The sequence below is a fragment of the Schistocerca gregaria genome, chromosome X (genome assembly GCF_023897955.1).
Source record: "Schistocerca gregaria isolate iqSchGreg1 chromosome X, iqSchGreg1.2, whole genome shotgun sequence".
Classification (NCBI taxonomy): Eukaryota; Metazoa; Arthropoda; class Insecta; order Orthoptera; family Acrididae; genus Schistocerca; species Schistocerca gregaria.
Genome location: NC_064931.1, coordinates 756,913,888 through 756,937,621, shown reverse-complemented (window position 1 = coordinate 756,937,621; position 23,734 = coordinate 756,913,888). Strand labels below are relative to the sequence as shown.

The 23,734-nt window shown below is 37.0% G+C and overlaps 1 protein-coding gene across 9 annotated transcripts in view; it reads left to right on the top strand.

Annotated features, from left to right (window-relative positions):
- The window catches only part of LOC126298725 (uncharacterized), a 168,042-nt gene extending 144,532 nt beyond the window's left edge, over positions 1 to 23,510 (top strand). For 3 of the 9 annotated variants that reach the window (XM_049990160.1, XM_049990162.1, XM_049990157.1), the window contains 4 exons: positions 3,637 to 3,758; positions 6,584 to 6,690; positions 17,352 to 17,417; positions 21,164 to 23,510. In XM_049990160.1, the coding sequence (XP_049846117.1) occupies positions 3,637 to 3,758; positions 6,584 to 6,690; positions 17,352 to 17,417; position 21,164 (296 nt within the window). In that variant the 3' untranslated portion in view covers positions 21,165 to 23,510. Of the gene's footprint in view, positions 1 to 3,636; positions 3,759 to 6,583; positions 6,691 to 17,351; positions 17,418 to 20,596; positions 20,882 to 21,163 lie in introns of those variants that run through there. The other 6 variants (XM_049990156.1, XM_049990161.1, XM_049990155.1 and 3 more) reach the window with 3 other exon arrangements.
- Positions 23,511 to 23,734: the final 224 nt, after the last annotated feature.

Genomic DNA, 23,734 nt, shown 5'->3' with positions numbered 1-23,734 from the left:
ATGCAAAAATTGAGTTGCTGTACGTTCAGTTCTACTTCTACGCGAAGTGCCTTGCCAGTTCTATCTGTAGCATTGTCAAGCATGGGTCGTAGGGCTATGAAAGCCCATGAAAGGTCGACATTAATAGTCTGCAGATTTTTTTAAATCTTCAATTTGGTGGGAAAAGACAAATAATGTCCAGAAATACCTTATATCTCATATGCATTCATTCAACTGGCAGGGAAATGTGCTGCTTTTCAACAGAAGTCAGTTTTGAAAGCTTAAATACACCCAAATGAAGAAAGGAAAGGCCGTTTCGGTAGAAAAAGGTGTTGAAGCTTTTGCAAAAGCAAAGATTCCAGTGAAAAAGTTTCTAGTCAGCACTTTTTTCAACGGTCAATTTTAAAGAACCTACAATTAGTTTGTCTTCACTCAAGAAGCATGACAGCCTTTTAAATTTGTGTGTCTAATCATTTACAAAGGATGTGAATTTTGGCAAAAATAGATGCTACATTTTCCGGTCCCTAATCATTATAGATGCAGCCAGTATGCACTACTGAACATGATATCAGCTCAACAAAGTGTGGAACCAGTGTTGCCAGTGCTAAGGGGCCAGTAGTAGAGCAATGAGTATGGCGAGTGCACACTGATGGAGACTTGATGCCAGTATGGCCAGATCAACACTAATACCATAGCCAGGTACATATACTAGGGCCTGCAACATACACTTTTGATTCCTTCACCACCCTACTGGGTTTGCTGTTCATTTCTTTGGCAGGAGTTTGTGGGTATCAGCTTGCTTGTAATGACATTAAGAGCCCTCCTCTCCTCTAGGCACCTGCACTTTCACAGCGAGCTACAATATAAATTGACTTACTACAGTTTCCTACAGTCACATTAGCACTTTTAAGTGACAGACAGGCAGTTGCCTTGCAGACATATTGTGCAGTTACTAAAAGAGCAAGTGGCCAAGTGTTAAGCAGCTGTTATGCCACAAAAGCCTCAAACAGCACAGGGGATTTCTTCTTCATGCTTTTTAACGTCTTTCCGTTGCATGGTGCAAGTGTCGTTTGTGTGTGTGTGTGTGTGTGTGTGTGTGTGTGTGTGTGTGTGTGTGTGTGTGTGTGTATTTAGTTTAGGTGACTATGATCAATCCATATATGGGATAGTATGGTGTTGTTTTTTGTGTTGTTGATGATGGTAAGGAAGAGGGTAAGACCTGCTACTTGTACATGTCCTGCTGTTATTGAATAATACCAGAAGAGGCTGCCAAGCCTGGTGTGTTCATCTGTCAGTAACATCAAAAGCCTCTAATTTGTGAAAAACTGTCAGGATTTGGCTTTCAACAGAGAACAGTGGCACAATGTCTGATTTATTTATTTATATGTGTCCAGAACGTAACATATTAAATACAATTTATCATACATTGCATATCGTATATATATATATATATATATATATATATATATATATATATATAACAAGTATTACAGAGAATATGTGCATATGTATATTCCATGTGCTGCCCAGAATTCCGCTGCACAGGCTGCCTTATCACTGGTGATAATTAGAACACAGGTTCCGACAGTTTCCTGCAGTTGAGTAGGTGCTGATGGGCTTGGGGTTCACCACACTCACATAGTTCATCCCCTGAGATTTAGCCCCATTTCTTAAAGTTCTCCTTCGACCAAGGTACTCCAGTTCTCAGTCTATTGAGTACCTTCCATGTCATGTATGGGAGATGATGACCTGTAGCTAGTTCTTCCTTGTCCCAATACTTCTCTGATGATGAGCTACGTCAGAGTTGTATCCTATGGTCTGCACGTGATGTCTGGATTGATTGTGTTGTTCGGAGAAAACTTTTTCTCGACTTGAGTCTTGGTGTTTGATGTTCGCATCCAAACAGGGGGTGTCTCTGATCCGTCTTCTGCTTCTTTCTTTCCACTTCAGCTGCTGTTCTCCTTTGGATGTCTGGAGGTGCTACGCCCATTAAGTGGTAGATTTTGTCAACAGGGTTGCCCGCTAGCAGCCGGTTACAGTTCATTCTGTTTCATTTAGGGCAATATTTACGTGTTTGGCATGGCTGGAGTTCTGCCATACAGGTGCTGCATATTCAGCAGCGGAGAAGCACAAAGCGAGGACAGATGTGCAGAAGACCTGTGGGTATGCTCCCCAGTTGTTGCCGGTCAGTTTCTTAATAATGTTGTTCCTCGCATTGACTTTCATTTTTGTATCTGTACAGTGGTCCTTGAAGGTGAGGGACCAGTCCAACTTCACTCCGAGGTACTTTGGGGTGTCACAGTGGGTCAGCTGTCTGATAATAAGGACCTTCATGTCATTGTATCGTAACAGTACAAAATTGCTAATGAAATTCTTTTCCAACACTAGGATTCAAATAAGCTACCTACGGACTTAATTGGGATTATACTAGTATGTAGTATCAACCTTGGCTCTGGTTGCAAGGATGCTATAAATCCATATTTCAAAAAGTAAATTTAAAAAGGTTCTTTACTCCAGAACTGATATTGCTTTCCATAGCTTTTCATAGGATAGGAAGTATAGCTTCGTGATCCTGTTGCTTCCTGGAGGGTGGCTGTGCTACTTGTAGGTATTAGCACCAAATTTAACAATGCAGACACAGTGATGAGTTTATGCAATCTGAGACATTCTCCAGTCAGTTACCCAAAAACTTGGTGAGCAGGTAAATCATGCCTAACATGTCATGGATGACTACACTAGCTGTGTGATACTGGTGATACAGAAGTGGAAGTTGTAAGCTTATCAGAATCACCAGCTGTCTGTAGCCCTTCCTAAAATACCTTTGAATCCTTTTGTCAGTATGCTTGGTAAGAGCTTTGCAAATAGGATAACACACACCAAAGTTCTTGCAGACTTGGAGGTAGCTTTTTGGAATGATATCATCTTTTTGTGAGCTATTCCATTATATTAAAATTTTCCTCTTGTATCTTATGTTGTACTGGGATGATTATAGCACTTTTTCATCAGTACGTGACAAAAATTTTAGTGTATATGGAAGCATATCTTCCTTTGTCTATATCATAGCAGAAGAAAATGTTTCTGTTAAATGATCTGCTATACTTTATCTGACTCTGTAATTGTTATCACCAAATTACATTAGGGAAATTCCTGCTATACTAGGACTTAAATGCTTATTTAAATTTGTCCATTCATTGTAATTTATTGGTTCCTACTTTATTTTTGCTTGTAGGAGACATGTCTTGCAGGAGTCAGTTTACTGACTAACTTATTTATGTAGTATCAGACGGGTTTAGTGAAATCTGTTTGAAAATGAAGTAGATTCTGGCAAGTCCTTTTTATCTTTTGGCCAGAAATATTTATCTTTTTAAGACAACTATGTGTTTAAAAAAAGCTAGCGTGCTTTCTCTTGCCTTTCAGTCAGTCATCTGTAATTTTCAGTGAGAAAATGGACTGATTTGAGAGTAGAAAGTCAGTACATTTATTGTATCATTTTTTAAATTATGTTTTGTGCTATTTCATAGAAACTCTTCTTCCTTTAAATTATTCTTTGGAAATAATGGTATGTGGGTTGTAATTTGTAGTGTGCTATTTCACATGCAATTTTATTGTTTTATGTAATTTTAGCTATTGTAGTGACATCTTACTGGTGTGTTTTAGCATCAGCATCGGGATATCCACGACCAGCTCTGTTACCTCCAAGAGAGGCAGCACTTGGATTACATCACCCTTCAGATTTATTGACACGTGGCCCAGGTTATGCTGATCAATTGGCTCATCAGGTATATTTTGGCAGCTTCTTTGGGATGTTGATTACATTGTTGTGTTTTAGCACATTCCTGCATGAATGCACGAGTCAGGCTACAGTTACATATTTCTAATGTATAAAACTTACTGAAAGGTGTTGTTAAGCAAAGTGGGCCATATGTTATTGAAAGCATATGCTTCATAGGTCAGGAATTGGCCAAGTTCTCTCAGAATATGTCATCATGGGACATAATAGAGTAAAAATAAACAGTTTTAGCATGCTTGTAGTTTCAATGTCAGTGACAATGCTGATGGTGGTTATGACAATAAACAACTTTCAGTTTCTTCAGAAGGTACTGAATACGAAACTTCAAAGAAAGCCCTCCATCTCCCTTTAGTCAAGTGACTTCAGAATTTTCGACTTTGATGATTACCGGTTTGGCTTATCACAGTAAAATACTAGTTTTACAGATGTTCTGTGTCAGGAGCTGACCTCTGAATGTTTCTGAAAAATATCATGATTACTGCTCAAGCTGCTGATAAACTTCTAGATTTAACAGTCAGTTTTGGTTGACAGCCTCCTGTTCGGGTTCACACTTTGTAGCATTTGGCGAATATAAAATTGTTGATGCCAGATAATTAAACCATGAATTTGACACTATTGTTACATCATTATATAAACTACATCATCAGTATATAAACTTCCCTAGGGAGTGCACTCTTTTCATGCTACATCAGCAATTGGTATTAATGATAACTCTGTGTTTGACATTTGAATGACAATCTGTTTTCCATAAGGTATGGCTTAGTGTCATCCACTACCCTATTGCTGTATCATTTACATTACATTCAGCATTTTTCATGTTGCCATTTGTGTCATTTGTAAGTAGAAGAATTTCTGAACAATCCATGTCAGGTGTTGGTAGATCTTGATGTACGCAGATGAACCAAAACGTTATGACCACATGGTTAAATATACATGGAACAATACTAACCTGGTGCGAGTATCATCTTCTTGTTCTTCTCGGTAGTGCATAAGTTCATTGCCTCGAAACTGAAAACTTTTTGACTATTGAACTATGTCGCACAATACTGTACTGTACACAACACCACTGCTTTTTAGTTTCACTTGATTATAGTTATATTAACATTAAATTGACCTATTCAATGATGATCAGTTCACTAACATTACTATTCATATTTCAAGATAATCAGGCTAGACCACCCAGTTAGTGACATTTTCAATGGCAATACTTATCATAAAACCCTTTATCCCATAATCCACAGTTTATAGAAGCAGACAGTTGAACACCGTTCATTAGTAAAGCCAACATAAACATTTAGTGTGGCACACAAGACAAAAACATTTATTATGTGCAGTCTGCTTACAACAACCAAAGAAGTTCATGCAGTTGTTTCACACAGACTTGTTGTCACCAAGAGAAACTATGTGGAAATATTAATTGTTCTCAAATGTTGCAACAGACTGACTTTTAGATTCTTCAATGCATAATTTGATCGAAATAAGCATTAACTTGAATAAAAATGTTAATTGATTATGTTTTCAGTACTGATTTTACTGTATGATTGTGGATATTGACAGAGAGATGTTAGAATAAAGATTGTAGTGTGCGAACTCGATTCATAGATGTTAACATGGGAATTTCTTGATGTGGACTGAAGATTTTTGGTTGGAGTGTGATATATAAAGGCTCTCATAAGGATATTTTATGATTTTGCAAACTACATATTTGTTTATAAATCTGTATAATTGAAATTTGCTACAGTGGATGAGCCATATGTTCAGGCAATAATTTAGTTTACATAGTAAATGATTAGTTAACAAAGTAAAAAAGGCTATGAGACCATTTTGTATGCCAATAGTGTGAATTCAAACAATGGAAACTTCAGGTTGGAATATCAGCAATATAAGGAAACAGATACATTACCACTCACTGTAAAGATGACATGTTGAGTTTCAGACACACACAACGAAAAGCCTGTTACACATTTAGCTTTTGTCAGAGGCTTCTTCAGAAAGGGAAACACATACACACATTCATTCACACAAGGAAGCACGCCTCAACCACATGGCTGTCATCTCCGGCAGCTCAGACCGGAGTGCTGGTGGTGTTATATTGTTGAAGACATTTCTTTTCATTCATAGTTTCTCATCCACATTGTAGACAGCATTTTCTGTTGACATCAATATCTACTACTACAACACAAAAGGAGCATAACTGCTCAATTGAATAAGGAACAATTTGTCATGGAATTTTATTGATCAACTGTTTTTGACTGTGAATTGTGTCCTTTTCACATAGTCCAATGACAGTAGTTTATTATAGACTTATTATGGCACTTTGTTGGAAAATGTAAATTAGTTTAATCAAAAGAAATGTGACTGAGGCTGAAAATATGTGTACTTGCCACATAAGTTTAGTCTGTGGTGGTTGCCTGCAACATAGGAACTATTTGAGTCCACAGATGTCTGCATTTGTTGCTTCCAACCCTCAGAACATTTCTGCTTATCATTTTCCATGAGGTAGTGTGGAAGCTCAGCTGTGTTTGCATGTGGCAGAATGCAGGAATACATCTGTATAAACAGCACCCGCTGACACTGAGTTGACTGATTTCCGTGAAACTTTTTACAGCTCAAGGTCGAAATTCAGTCCTGCACCAATACACTAGTACAAATAAATCCTTAGTAATGTGAGCAGTTAGGACCTTTTGTGTTGAGATAGTGTACTCAGCAGAAACTAGCTTGCTCCATAGATACTGAATTTGTTGCTTGGTAGAAAATACAGTGTTGTGAATGGACATATTGCTAAATGAAGGCGTATTCCTATTTGTGTTGCAGTTATCAGCTCAAGCTGCCCATGAGCAGTTGCAACGCCAGATGTTGTTAGATAGGGACAGATTCTCTCATACGCATCCATCACTTGTTGCACCGGAGGAGTTCTTAAGGTAAATCTTTTAAAACATGCAAAGTCTGTATTATTTATGTTGCATGCATATTTTCATCATCTTTAGATGTACTGCTGGTTCTTTGTTTATGTTATTCATATAAGTTGCAATATGCAGGTGGTTGCAGCAGCCTCTGTATCATTCTTTGTAGAATACTGACACTGACTGACTGTCAATATTAGCAACTTCTTCCTAGTGTTTGTAATTGAATATTTAAGTTTTCAAAGATATTAGAAACTACTTACTAATGAAATGATTCAGTTACTCAACAAGATTCAAAGTTATATACAAATAAGAATGCTTTTCCTCCTTGAAGAAATTTCAGTTCAGTCCCTACCTTATTTGATTTCATGTAGTAAACCTACTCTAAGTGACAGTCATTGATGGCCCTGCCCTCAGATTTATACAAAAGTAGCTATATGCACATGCTTTGCAATGGAAGTTGAAGAAAAACCTTTTTATACTGTCACTTTTTAGGGTTCCATACCTCAGCCAGTGAAACACAGAAACGTTATGGGATCACTTTGTCAATAAATTTATTTTTACTTGCCAAGAAGTCAAATATAAATGAATCCTATCAAAAGAAGCAAAGCAATTTTGTTAAGTATTGGGTGAATTCAATCTTAGTTTCTATTCGTAATGATATGATTGCAGTTCTTAATTCTGTCACTGACACCAAAAATACTTTTGCTGCAGAGATTTTATTTTATTTTTTTTTATTTTTGAAGCACCATCTATTGATTTTTTGGTGTAATACACCATCACTAAGGTAAACATTCGTACTACTAAGCTGAGCAGACTCCTGAAACAACAATTTACAATATCTTCTTTTTTTCCCCCCATGACATGAATTTGATGAAATAAAAAGTATATATTGCCCTAAGCTACACTGCAGGTTACCTGTGAAAACCCCATGAAAATTCATCAAATAGTTTTGGAGATTAGCATGTTCGGATAGACAGACAGCCATGAAGGTTTTATCGTTTTGTTTTTTGTATACAGGGGTGTGCTGGAAAGTAATGCCTCCAAATTTTTTGTAAAATATCTTAAAGCTTTTTGAATAAAACAATTTTGTTAACATTCTACATTTTTACTCTTCACATCTACGTATTTGCAGCTCTCTGCCACTATAGTGCTTCAAATTGTATGGTGTAACATGGTGATGTGTAGCCATAACTGTCGGTGCATGAGAAACAGTGTGGCGTAGTCCAGTTTCGAATTGAAAGAGTTTGTCCACACATGGAGCACCCTTTTCTTCAGTGTGTTAATGCCAGACCACACATGGGGATTCTAACGTCTGCAACAATCCGATGCCTCGGGTTCACTCTCATCAATCATCCTCCATACAGCCCCAACTTGGTTCCATCTGATTTTCATCTGTTTCCAAAACGTGAAGGACTTCACTTTGGTAGTGATGAAATGGTGCAAGCAGAGATGAGGTTGAAGAATAAATATATGAAATTTTAATAACATTTGTTTTATTAAAAAAACTTTAACATAAAAATTTTTTTGAGGCTTTACTTTTCAGCATGCCTTCATAGATTACAGTGACAATGTGGCGTCATTGTGTGGATACATTGGATATTTTGGAATATTAACAGCACCGTGGCTCCAATTTGATTATGAATTACCCTTCACTTACACTGTCAGGGACCTCAGTACAAGCTGTATGTTGTTCCTAAGAACTACATAGTTAAGAGACCAGTATACAAACCTGGCTATGAGTCATTTTCACATCAGACGTCTGTCAGTGTTTTCAGAAGGTATTCAGAACCCAGCTAAATGGTTGGAGGATTTCAAGCAAGTCTCCAAATACAATAGGTGCAGTGATATAATATGTTTTGCCAGTGTCTACTGTTACTTTGGTAGCATAGCCATGAGTGGTTTAAAAACAGTAGGCTAAGCTATTTACAGCTGCGAAAATTTCCAGTTACCAGTTAAGTTTTTGATGACAACCAACAGGAAAGCCATCTGAGGGAAGAATGACTGACATATTGAGTCTAATACCATGGAGAAAGAACACAATCAAATCAAGTGTTCTGGTACTGTACCACTCTGTGAATCTGAACATAACAAAAGCAAATAAAGTTTCACACCTAATGTAAGCTGTAGAAGGAGAGGTGTATCAAGCATTTCATTTGAAGCAAGCCACCATTACAGAAGACTTCATGAAGTTTGCTAACCAATAGCTTGAAAGATGTCCAGTTGACTCCCACACCAGTGCTGTACCTATTTCTTTCATGGAAAACAATCAATACCTCACATTCCTTGTACAACAATTATAGATAAAATAAAATGGAATTTCTGAGAGCTGTAAATGTGAAATTCAGCTGGCATGAAGCGGTACATCAGTCTTTGCCACCAGTATGTATAAACAAGCAAACCTACCTTGGTTAATGGGTAGCTCTCCCATCAGCTTGTGTGTAATCAGCCAATTGTCAGTGTGACATGATTTGGAGGACAACCTACTGTAATGATTCCTCTGTAGATACACTGGGCACAGCATACATTATTGTTGAAAAAAGAAATAGTGTGTTTGACCATTTACATGATTTTTAGAGGTTTGTTTTCCACATAGCACACACTGCATACCCATGCTCTCAGAGACCCTGCAGCTGCACTGCTCAGCTCCTCTGGGGAAAATTAATTGTTTGGTGTTTTGAATGAAAATCGTAATAATGTTTAAGATTATGTATACTGGCTGTCCACTGCTGGAAATAGTAGATCTTTAACATAAAACTGTGGTTACTTTTCAGCACTTGAAGAACAGAAACTTATTAAACCACGTTTTACTTATTAGAAACTGATACAAGAGTTTTATTTACATGTTTTATTCTAGTTTGGCCTGCTTTACCTTACCACCTACTTGCACCAAAATATTGTTTGCTGTGTATTATTAACAAAGCTTTCCTAAAGTCATTTATCAAAATAGTCTCGCACCAGATTGTGTAGGCCACTAAGCAAAATGAACGGACAGACAGGATTCGTTTAATTAAGGTTAGTGGTAATCTAGCTCACTTATTGGTGTTTGAGAAATCATCTTTTACATGCCATTTACTAGCCAGTGTGTCTATACCATAGCTTTGCCTGCTGTGTTTAGTGCATTTCTGTGAAGTTTTCATGCATGCTTCAATGTTTGGACATATTCAGGTATATCACAGACATTCTGATCAGGAGGAAATCTGTAAATTGTTAATATTCGAAGAAATACTTTAGAACCAAGATCACATTTAAATATTTATTTTGAACTGATGACCAGTTTCAACACTACGTTGCTGTAATCTTTGGATTAGCAATACGACTTACACACACACACACACACATTGCATTTGTAAACATATTTTCTATGCCAATAGTAATGAAATACGTAAGTATAATATTTTGCAATGTGTGTGTCTATGTCATATTGCAAATCCAAAGATGACAGCAAGGTATTGTTGAAACTGGTCATTAATTCAAAATAAATATTTTAATGCGATCTTGGCTCTGAAGTATTTCTTCAGATATTATATTCAGATATGCCAATGTACTCAGTCTTTCCTGTCAAATATCCTGGTGCTAAGGTTTCAGCTTCCTGTGGTAAGCACAGCATAGATCAGGCTTTTCTCAGTGGCATATCACAACATTTTACTATGTGACCTAGTATTCTGGAATGTGTCACGAAATTTTGTACTATCCAGACTGATGTGTCACTTCTTAACATGAGCTATAATAATTTACAATCAATTTTAAGATAGTTTGTACAAGTACGCAATTCAGTAACTGGCAACTGCCAGTTCTGCTTGTTGGTAATTCTGTGGTAAAATCCTATACCAGTGGCTACCGTACCTTTCACACATAGTGAGAACACATGGTCACCAGTTTCATTGTATGTATGGCCTAAGTAGGTAATGGTCCAAAATTCCTATTAGAAGCTATGGGTTGTATTGGGGACATAATATGTATAAAAATTTTGATAAGTAGTCATTGTCACAAAATGCACTATTTTGATATAAAATAAGTTTAAAGATCATATCATTCCCAAATCTCCCTCTTCATGGTATGCAGACAGCGGTTAAAATGAGCTCCAACTTGAATGCTTCACAGGAGCTGCTCTATGTGATGATTCTGCTGTTTGTTGTACAAAGTGTGTCTGCACTTTCATACACATAGTCCACAATCCTTGGTAAGTGCCAAATAATTTCTGCTGCCACCAGAAATCACATGAGGAGATCTTCCAACTGTACAGAAGTCTCATCCACATGACTCTTCATATGGCTCCACAAGAAAAAGTCAAGAGGTGTTAAATCTGATGGTTGTGACGATTACGGAGTTGATCTACATTGAACCTATCCACCTTTCACTGTACATTTTGTTGAGATGTTTACAGACACCACATGTGCAGGTTCACCATCATTTTGGAACAACATGATGTCCTGATAGAGTGACAGTGATAAATCTAATAACTCCTCTAGTACTCCTTGTAGGAATGTCAAGTATCTGGGACCCATTAGGCAGCATGGAAGAACATGCAGCCCAATAAGACAACAATCGATTATAACAGCATATTCATTAATACCAAACCATTGCTGAAATCCACATGAATGTGTCAATTTTCATTATACCCAATATGCCTGTTTTGACAGTGCAGAACAGCCTCCCTTATGAAGCGAGCTTCAGCTGCAGAAAGAATGCAGTGTAGAAATTTGAGCATGTTGACACAACAATGTAGAAATGACATATAGAAACTGTCATCTAGTGGAAAATCTGCCTGAGTCAATGCATGCACGTTGTGTTGATGGTAAGGATGGAGTTGCTGGTCATGCAAAATATGTTGTATGCTCACATGAGGCATCCATGGCATGACATGGACAGCGTTTAGAGTACAGGTTAGTTTCATGTTCCATGGATCATTTTACACAGTAGATCGTAATAATGTGGAACGAGTCATTTTACATTCATTTCCCAAATTAATATCTAAATATGCTTACATTCTGAACATTTGGAAGTTTTTCTTTCTTTTTTTCCAAAAAGGAAAAATATTCAGATTTTGTTAGTTGTAAGTCCAAGCCACCAGAATTTACACATCACACTTCTGTGCTAAAGATAACCTTAATGTGCAGTAATGGATGTCATTTTCCCCTCTAGTATTGTAATTATGTTCATCATTGTTCCTTTTGAACTGTAGTGGTTTATTTACAAGAAACTTCATGAGGGAATAAATATACTCTGAAGCAGTAGTCGGAACACCCAACTCCTTAAACAGGTGTCAGGTTTTCTTCTATGTGCCAAAGAGCATTCTGTTGAAAGTTGAGAGTGTAGTGGAGCCATAGAGCACCACAGTCAACACTCGTAGTTATGAACATATTAATTTATCACATCTGTTGTAGTTGAATGAAATTGATATGTGATGGACTGAGTTGATCTGGGAAACATTCTCCATACCTGCATGGCTCTCCCCATAAGTCCAACGTCACTATAAATTTGCAACATCTCTGTGTAATCTTCAAATGTAGATTGTAAGATCCTGTGCTGTCTCATTCATCCTTACTTCTCAGTGACAGACTGACAGTTGAGCAGAATGCTGAAGCAGTGATTATAAACAGATGACAAATTGCGTCAGGGGACTGACGATGGTGCCCTTGTCTCAGTCTGTGTGCTTTCTGTGAAGTGGAAGGTTTAATAATCTGATCTTCAAACGTCTTTTATTTCCTGGCAAGAATTCCTTATCAAAACTTTACCTACTAAGTACCTTCTACAGCCCCTAGAAGAATAGACTCTTGTTGTTGTTGTTGTTGTTGTTGTTGTTGTGGTCTTCAGTCCAGAGACTGGTTTGATGCAGCTCTCCATGCTACTCTATCCTGTGCAAGCTTCTTCATCTCCCAGTACCTACTGCAACCTACATCCTTCTGACTCTGCTTATTGTATTCATCTCTTGGTCTCCCTGTATGATTTTTACCCTCCACGCCACTCTCCAATACTAAATTGGTGATCCCTTGATGCCTCAGAACGTCTCCTACCAACCGATCGCTTCTTCTAGTCAAGTTGTGCCACAAATTTCTCTTCTCCCCAATTCTATTGAATACCTCCTCATTAGTTACGTGATCTACCCATCGAATATGAATACGAATTGTGAAACCCCCTTGTGTGTGACTACATATTGTTAAATAGAGTCCCCACAGTTTATTCTTACTATGGGCCTCTGTGACCTTAAACTGCCCCACAGAGGCAATTGGTAAAAAACGTAGATCCAGCATGGTATAGCTAACCTACCGTGCTGCCATTGATGCACCCATTACATATAGTGCCAACTCTGCCTGCAGTAATGCCATTCCACTAGATTTGGCTTGATTTCTTGGGAAGTTCTCAAAGATGGAGAATAGTGTGTACATAAATAGCCAATTTCTTTGTGGGAGACAACTCTGAAGTGCAGAGCACCAAGTGTTAATTGTAATTGATGATGGAAAAGTCTTTAAGTTATGACTTGTGACAGATAATTTCATTGCTGACAATGTGACATCTGTGTGCCACATACAGGCAAATGACCACACGGAAAGCTGTCCATGTATATTGTCATTGACAGAGAGACTGATATATGATATTACCTCTCGTAATGTTCACTTTCATCATACTGAAGCAAGACACTATAGGTTTGACTCTTGCTATTTCTACTCCATGATTGTGAAGCTGAAACCACAACAGATACCCTGTTTTACCATTTCAATGTGATTATACCAAGAATGATTTCATTAAGCAGCTTATCTACAAAACTGAAGAAGTGAAGACACATGCAGTGCAAACAAACATTGGACATTTTAGATAAGGGGCAAGAAGATTATTGCATGAAATACTGATCACTAACTTTTAGCCACAGTGTCATTATGGAATGTTATACTTTTGTAGAAAGTTGTGCTATCAGAAAATGTTTTATTGCTCTGTGTGGTCCTTAAAGGATTCTACACGGCTGTCGGACTTTACATATGACATTGTGGATTATTATTGTACACCAAGGCAGAAAAACTGTGGATACATTGGTTGTATCATCCACATGAAGTCCTGTTCCAGTCATGTGCAGATTGACAATTGCAATATCCCATATAAAAGACCTGAAGACTTGCTCAGTGATCAGTGAGTCGAGGTATCCTTGAATGTTGCAGTGATGGTGACGAAGTAGCAACAACACCATAATGCAAAGCTGCTCAACTATTATCTTGCAAATAACCTTTGAAAACGTCTTGGGCTAGGGTGTTTTTATTCACCATAAAAAAAGTGTATTTGAGTAGTAAAGATACTCTAGGTATTAACTGATGAATTCGTTTGTTGGCCCTGATAAATGTTACTGATGTAAACATATTCAGTATGTATGCTGCTGGCCATTAAACTTGCAACACCATGAAAGTGGCGTACAACAGACATCAAATTGATATGAAATGTAGTACGTGCCTAGATATGGAAATTATAAGCATTGCAACACAACTGTACAATGCCTGTATGAGTAACACCACCTACATTCTGTGCATAAGAAAAGATTATGGAGTGAGTTTCTCATTCAGAAATAGCATTTATTTGTCAGTTCTTGGTGAGATTATCGTGTTATGCCTTATGTAAGAAGAAGAAATGTCTGTCAGCATGTGTCAGAAATCGACAATGGCAGGACTGCGGTCTGTTGAGTCTGAGGTTTATTGTTCTACGATATTGCTACTTTCATTGATCAGGATTCCATGCCTTGGAGGATCTCAGTGGTCGCGCACAACTAGTGCTAGATAGGTACACATTTTTTCTCGGCCTAACAGGATTGTACAGCCACATTGTGTACTTCAGGTCTGGAGAAGTCTTGAGCATCACAAACTGTCAATGCAGTGATTATTTTTACAGTATCTCTTGACGTGGCAGTGGAGAGGGTGGCACCACCAGTGGTGAACCCAACGAGAACACTGGGAAACAGGTGTTGCGCCATATTGTTATATGATCCAGATTTTGGCCTCAAGTACAAAAACTTATTTATGTGTCAAAAGACGTCAGACTGGTATGAGATACCGGATGCACTGTGGAGTCCAGGAATGAAAGTCTGCAATGTATTTAGGTGTTCTTACTTTTATTAATGACAGATCTGGCCTTTGTGACTAGATATGCTTTTTTGACAATGACTTATATTTCATGCCAGTCAGATGACTTTTGACGTAAGTTGTACTTGAGAATGGACTATGGCCGAAATCTGGATCGTAAAACAATAAAATAAAAATTATCACAGTCAAATAGCATCAGCATTGTAAAAAAATTATGGTAGATGTATGTATGTGTGGAGGCCCCAAGGAGAGTGCTGGATATGGGCACAGAATTACATAATCTTTTCAGATGAGTTCTAATGGATGTATCTGTGAATGGAGGCTGCAAGGAGAACAAACTTACCAGGTTACACTGTCATCGTCAGTTGCATCTGGCACCTAGCGTGATTGTATGGGTTGCCATTAAGTATGCTACAGGGTCACCTGTGATTTGCGTAGCCTGTAATATAGACAGCGCGATTAAATTTATGACATGTTAAGGCCAGTGGCCATGCTCTATTTTTTGTGATGTTATCTATAAATGAGATAATGCAAGACTGCACATTGCTTGTGCTGTTCTGACGTACCTCGATACAGAGGGTGTTCGAATGTTGTTGTTGTCAGCATTTTCTCCAGCTCTCTCACCCATTGAAAACATCTAGTAAAGGTTTGCTGAGAGACTGGCACACCATTACTCGCTAGCCACTGTGATTGATGAACTCTGGCACCAAGTGGAAGCTGTGTGGAATCACATATGGGACCTGTATCTGTCATCTGAGCTCAGTTTGACTTGATTCCCACTGGGTTAGAGCCATTGTTGCTACCAGAGGTGGCAGCTCTGTGTGCTAAATTTTGCACAATGTATGCCTTCAAACCTCATACAAATTTGTTCTTCCTAATATATTGGCCAAGCACAATAAGTAAGTTGTCATGGCCTGCAGTGTAATTAGATTTTTGCAATGCCAGTGGCCATAACTGAAGATTTTTTCCGCCACATATATTTCTTAGTGTAGTCCTGCAGCACACTTCTGCAATAATTTCCACAGTGAGTTGTGTGTGCTTGGTAGATAAACAAAGAAACAGAAAATGGTTTGTGATCTTCAAGAGTATATGCCCTATTCAACATTTTCCTCATACTTAAAGTTTTTTCTCTTTATGAGTAGCAATAAGCTTTTTTGTGTAGATAGTCTCAGCACAGACGTGCCCAGTTCCATTATCATTTTGAAGACAGTTACTAATTTACAGATAAACATAAGTTTTAATCATGTTCTCACTGGACCTGTTAAAATGTTTTTAGAAATGGTATTCAGACATTTACAATCACAGGTTATGTACATTTCATGATTTATTTCAGCCAGTTTTTTATCCTCAATGTGCAGGAAAAATTATCAATTGCATCTTGTGTTTTGAGCGTTCCACAATTGGCATAATTTTGTTATGATATTATAAGGAAGATTTAATATGCATTATATTTGTTGAGTGCATATCTCTTTGTGCTCACCCCCTTATAGGCCTACTAAATTACATATTTAAGTGAATCTTTATGAGTTCATTTTCAGTGAGCTTGGTATTTAGCGAGTCTTACAGCCACTTCACAGTAAACTTTTAAATAACTTCGTGGATAGGCTCATACACTTTTGTCCTTCTGCATGCATTTATTTTCTTAAGAAGTGTGTTGTCTGTGTTCATTGTTTGTGAGTACATGCACGTAATACAATAGTGTACCTCAATTAATCAGTTGCATGAAATATGGAATACTTGTTAATCCACTTTTATGTTGGCAGCTGCCTTAGTCTGTCAGATATCTGTTGCAATATTCTCTCTCTCTCTCTCTCTCTCTCTCTCTCTCTCTCTCTCTCTCTCTCTCTCTCTCTCTGTCTCTCTCTCTTTTTTGCAACTGCTGTGCAACTGAGCCATTTACCATATAGTTGTGGCACTGAGCAGACTACAGGAGCACTAACATGTTTAAACATGTAGCATAGCTTAGTCAAGTCTCTGTGCTTATATTCTGTGGTCAGTGGTTATCTTCCATTGACTGCATTCCCAGGATAAGCCATTTTGGTATTAAATTAAATTAACATTAAATTTTATTTTCCCTCATACAACTGCATCGTTTTTTGTTCTATGCCTGTTCAGAGTTCCTTGCTCATTCAGTGACAAATAGGTTCTGTCTTCTAATAAAAGTGGAAAAGTAATTCTGCAAAATCTTATTTTTCTCTACAAAATTTGCATTACAATTAAAAATTGATTACACTACATCATGTCTGTATGATACTGTGAGCTGTTTCATGCTGCATAATTGTGCTCCATGCTGTTATATATTTAATACATAAATGAAATTGGCCACTAGAATTCCTGTTTTTGGAAGTACTTTATGGGAGATTAGTTCTTATACTGCTCTGAGATTTTCTTCCACCACTTCTTCTCTAGTGTCACATTCACTTTTGACAAACAGCAGCTCGGTAAGGATAACTACCAGGAATGTGCAAAGTTGTAGCTTACTTTCCTCTGGTTTGTAAGAGACCTTTGTATATTAGCGAAATTAGTTGAACTGAGTACAGGCAAGCTGTCTGTCTTTCCAAGAAGTTTCTTTATATGGTCATCAAATTTATCTTTTTATATACTTTTTATTTTCAGGCAACAGAGGGAACGAGAAATGAAGGTGAGAGCCTTGGAAGAGGCTGCTCGTGGATCACGACCATAGTAAGTGTTTCTAATAGTAGATTAATTCTGATGGGTGATGTATTTGACATTCATTTTGTAGACGAATTTAGGGTAAGAGTGTTAATGCAAAAGAGAATGAACTTAAAGAGCTACCATACATATTATATTTATCATGTTGTTTGTTTCCCTTTTAATATGAATGAGCAGACCCATTCAGAAATGATCCCGTCTTCCAAAACTTCAAAAGTTGGCCGATGTGAATAGGCCATTTGATTAATAGCAAAAATAGACTGGAACAGTTTAATTGGGGTAAATAATGAGAGTGCAAGAAATGGAGACGGAAGGGGGAGAGTGAATAGAAAGATATAGGATTGACAGTGTAGGCTACTGTAATTTAGCAAGGGCAGTAAAATTGTATACACAAATGATGATAACAGAAACCATTTCAATCTGTGTTAGGATCTAGATCACATGGGCTGTGGAACAGTTATTAAGTTAACCGTATTATATGGGTTTCATACTGTGCAAGTTGTTGGACAAACTTATCTTTCATTACAGCTTGATAAACATGTTTCATTCGATGGATTGGTGATGATACCCATAAACTAAATTACATGGCTGGCTTTGCAGTACAGGAACAGGACATGCTCAGGGCAGTCATGAGACAGGTTTTGCAGTTAGGTCTTTCGCACTGATGTGAATAATGTGGCAGAGGGTTGGTCGTGGGGGTGAAATAAGGATGGACTAGGATATTTTTTAAGGAGTGAGTGAGTGAAATACCATATCAGAAGATGTAACAAGGATTTTGAAGAGCATATTCTGTACTTAATTGGGTTGGTTGGAGTGGTAGAAGCATCAGAAATCCAATTTGCATCAGGTTTGGGAGAGGGCAGTTGGTACAGGAGTGCTTGACTGTGCAGTTCTTGGCAAGACCTTTACTGTAATTAATGAGGGATTTACATCACTGCATATGTGCCATTCACCACAAGTGGTGAGGTATTATGAAAGACACTTTTCCAACATGGATGACTGGTTGTATTTACTCATAGACTTAAGTGTACTCCACACGGGATTTTTCATTTTACTTTCTTCTTTCTAAGATATTTATTAATAAATTTCCAATTCACTTACTAATTGTGTGGCTCTCTGTCTCCAGGACAAGAAGTGCTCATAGTATTTGGCAATTCTTTCATGAAACCGGAGCTGACACAAAAACCTTGCAATTAGCTTCCTCTTGGTTGTAGAATAGAGGACTATGATTTGTACATGATTTGATGAATCACCTTGTTGAATATATCATCACAGTAGCCTTATCTCAGATATTCCGGCTCTTCTATGTGTTCACTGTTGTAATATTTTGTATCATTTGTCTATAACCATGTGAATGTTGTAAACTGTGTGAAAGCTGTGTATTGATTTCTCATCATATGATTGAAAATTGGTTACCTGGAGATACCATTTACGAGTAACATTTCCTAGTAGTATGCCATTATCATTGTGTTTTATGTTTTACATCTTCAGCCATGACTTTTTGGTGTTGATTGTACCTTCTAGGTAACTACTTGGTGTTTGATTGTATCTATGGTACAGTCAACACACACACACACAAAAAAAAAATCATTGCTGAAGATGTAAAACAGGAAACACAATGATAATGATGATGGCAAACTATTAGGAAATGTTACTAATAATTGACATCTCCAGGAATCAAGGACTACTCTCATCTAAATTTACACACCAACAAGAAACCACTGTATTTAAATTAAATTTTGCTAGTTGTGTCCAGGACAAAGAGTTGACAGCAATATAATTTAATCAGTTCTTTGTAAGAATCACATTTGGCACACAGTAATGTAATAAAAAATGTTAAGAAATGGAGCAGAACCACCGACTTCATGTTTTTCCTATAAACATTGTTACTTCAAGAGCACACAAAACTACTCTCCAGAATTTAGCTTCTCCAACATGTCACCAGTCTTGTCGGCAGGAAATACTTTAAACCCACATCTGAATCCCTTAATAATATTTTTTTAATGGTCACAGAAGTAGTAAAACATCCTTTAAACTTTTCTTGGTGGCCTACTGCATGTGCAGATAATGTTTATCTTCTAGACATTAGCTCCCAGGCACTCTTCAACTGAAGATAATGCATTGAGTATAACAAGAAGTCTTTGTGTCATAACATGTTCACATTTTACAACTGCCCATGATTATAATCATGTACATTACTCATCAGGGCATCCCAGTAAATTACTCTTCAGATACCATCTGTTTTTGTTTGCACTTTTATGAACAGTGAACTGCAGCTACAGTGTTGCCATTTAATTCAGTTAGCTCTCGCATGAGCGTATTGTCTTCTGTCCTATGTGCAGTTAAGTCTGTATTGTATGATTACCTCTACTTTCTCTCAGTATAATGTCTTTATAAGCTTAAATGACACAATCTCGCAATCATCCATCTTCGTCTATTGTAGATGAATTATATGCCGTCTTTCGGACTACATTGCTGGTTCATACTGTTGTTTTACACATCTCATTTTTGGTTCAAATGGCTCTGAACACAATGGGACTTAACTTCTAAGGTCATCAGTCCCCTAGAACTTAGAACTACTTAAACCTAATTAACCTAAGGACATCACACACAGCCATGCCCGAGGCAGGATTCGAACCTGCGATCGTAGTGGTCGCGCGGTTCTAGACTGTAGCGCCTAGAACCGCTCGGCCACATCTCATTTTTATTAACAACTTCTGCCTAATAAGTATCGCCCATTGCATATCACACTATTTGCTCTGGGAACTGCTTAAATATGCCACAAAAAATTGATATCCTGCAGTCCTTTGTAACATATTTGCATTTATGAATGTTGTTTTGTACACTGCATAGATTTTATGACAGAGAGTTTATGTTTCAAATTATATTATAATTTCTATAACAAGAACTTGGTGATTAACTGGTTGCTTCTCTCTGATTCAACCTTCAGGTTTAAAAAAATTGGTATTTGCTGCATTACTAAAAGTTGACAAATGATTTGAGAGCAACCAGGATATCTCCATTCCATCCATACTCATGGATTCACACACAACATGTCTTTCACTTATCAAATTCCTCCATACTTGCTTGTCATTTTGCATTGCTCTCAAGGTTCTAAATACTCGTTTGTAGAATTTTTAAAAAAAGTTTGCATTCTAAATTTATGGCACTTCACTCTTGATCTACAGTCCAGCATCCAGGAACAATTTGGTGCTCTACCTCTAAGGACTTCAGTGATGACAGGAAATTAAGGTACAACCTTCCTTCTTCCCTTCCCAACCGTCTTGACCCAGCGTCATGAATGACCTCTCTCTCTCTCTCTCTCTCTCTCTCTCTCTCTCTCTCTCTCTCTGTCTGTCTGCTTCTACCTATCTGTCTGACTTTTAACATATCCACAGTTTACCCTTTGTACTCTAACAGAAAAGGTTTATGGTTTTGTCTCTCTCTCTCTCTCTCTCTCTCTCTCTCTCTCTCTCTCTCTCTCTCTCTCTCTCCCCCCCCCCCTCCCTCTCTCCCATTCCCTCCCTTCGCCTCTCTCTCTCTCTCTCTCTCTCTCTCTCTCTCTCTCTCTCTCTCTGTGTGTGTGTGTGTGTCTGTCTGTCAGTCTGTCTCTTTCTCTCTATGTTTGTTGCATTACTATCACATGCTGTTAACATATTATTAATGTTGGACAAGTACAGTTATGTTACAGAGTAATTGTCTGGTTTGGAAATAATGCTTTAGTTGTTATGATGATGTTTGTTATCGTTTTACAGGTGCAGATATGAACTACTTTGTAGTTGCATGTATAGTGACTGTACAGAGTGGTGCAGGTATGCACTTCTTTAAAGTTGCATATATGAAAACTGTACAAAGAGAATAAAAAAGGTAACAAGAATTGCGCATACCTCAGTTATGTGACAGAAAATAGTACTATTTTATGTGTTGTTGAATCTAAACAGATATTGTTTTAAGATCTTGTATGTATATATTTGTAGCAAATTTATTGTGGCTTGATTCATATGCTATAGGAGCACATAAAATAGCTCACATTTATTATTTTACAGAGTTCAGCGTTTAGCTGAATTGTCATTCCAGCATGGTTATATTTCACAACCATGTTTGTAGCATTGGTTACCACCAGATAGTACCTTATTTGGAATACACTGATTTATAAAACATAAATTTTACAGATTTATGATATATATTATTATTTCTCTTTTTTACATTTTAAAATTGTGAATAATTTTTAAAATCTAGTTTTTTTTCTATTTAAGTGACATTATCATTTTAGATACAGTTTTTGAAAAACTGAATTTCTAAGACTGGGAAATTACGTTGTGTTTTCTAAGACGAGAGTAAAATACTTAGTATTTTTCATAAAAGCCGCATGTCGGTGCTTTTGTTGCCCTGTTAATTTGTGTTTTTTTCACAGTGTGTTGATTGTAAGGTAAAGGATATGAAAAATAACAAGAAAACAAATTATTTATGTGTACATTTACCACGAGTGAGTGTAATTCAACAGAAAATTGTCTACGAAGAGACATCGCCTGCTACTTTTCAGTAGTTGATTAGTTGCGTATAATTTAGTCCAGGGTAAAATAAAGTATGATGGCTACTTTATATACCATTGATGTTTTTGTACCTTTGCAGGCTTACCTCATTTCAATTTGAAGTATTCTGCTTGCCATTTTGTTGACTGCTTGTGTCGTGAATATGGTACAGAGTGCATAATTTTTATTTTACATTTCCATGGAAGTTCGTTTGTAGATGTGACATAGAGCCCTGCCTTATTTATGCTTTGTGTATACATTTTAAAGCTAGTGAATGTAATTAAATATTCATCTTCGATTGTAAGCCCATACCTACATATGTTGCCTCACTTTTGAGCTAAAAAAAGAAATTATTGCAGGCAAATGGAAATAACTCAGTTATTTGTTCTGGTATAAAATTGAGTCATTGGCAAGTACCAACATTTCTTTACTAATTTATGGTGAGCATGGTTTTTCAATACTATGGTACAAAACCAGTCTGTTCATGGTCATAAATGCCTCTTTCAAGAGCCATAAATGTCTTTTTCAAGAGCACCACATTTACTGTCCTGTAAAGTACCTCCTTCATATGAAGTTGCTCTCTTGTGTGTTTTCTTAAAAAAAAATAAAAAAATGGGTTGTCTAAAAAAAAGTGCAATGAAATTAACTCAGTTTTTAGTTGCCCTGTAACACTACTCATTTACCCCTGTCTTTGTTAGTGTTGTGTACCAGTCCATAGATGCGTATATAACAAGTATCCATGCAGAAGTCATGAGAGTACATGCACTGTCAATAGATAATAACAGTAGTTACTTGCATGTACCAAAGAATAAATTTTAAGTATATTAGTCATATTTTTCCCTGAATTGTATATTGTGTTTAAGTGGGACTGTGTTTCGGCAGTAAAATACAAGGAAAAACACAGTCTACATGTCTGTACACATTTCAGATTGTGTTGTTACTGTTACTATTATTTCATGTCTGTTTTTTTTAAATATTGTCACATTGTTTATATAAAGAACACTTTTCCCCTTACCATCTGTTTCTAACATTACTGTAATTAGTCCAAAAAAGGCACAAAAACTAGCATAAAAGGCAGTGGTTCTTTGACAGTAATCATTTCACTACAATTAAATATGAACATACCTGAGGCAATATGCTTGTAAAATAAATTACGGTGGTGTGCCTTTTCAACTATAGCGTTCCGTCTCAGATAACGTTGGAATACAAACACTGAGAGTTGACTAAATATATGAGTCCACTTTCTGTGTAATCTTAATGTGTGTTTTATATATAACAGTTGTACCATTTGTCATCCATTTATAACAATTGTAACATTTGTTATCCATTGAGACAACAAAACAAATCAAACTACCAACCACTAAAATAGTTTTTGTGTTTATGTCCACATCCAATTACATTTCAATATCCTTGGAATCAGTCTATACATAACAACACCTGGCTGTTTTGTTACAGTTTTGTAATTACTGGCCAATGGCCTAAGAACTGTATTTACTTGCTTTATAAAATAACATTTTTGCAAAATGTGAAATTCGAGGCTTAAAATGCTGGAATAAAGAATGTGACCTAACTTGACTCTTAATTACCAGTTTAACACATATGTTGACATATGAGTCAACATTTTTAACAGAACTTTATTTACAATTTTCAGTGTAGATCACATAGTGTCACCTGAAAATCAAGCCCTGATGCTGATGGTCAGTTTTAGTACACATCTTGTCATTAGAAGTCTGCCATTACCTGTGGTTTGACAGTTGAAAATGCAGTTAGAATGAAATTTTTGTAGTATGGGTG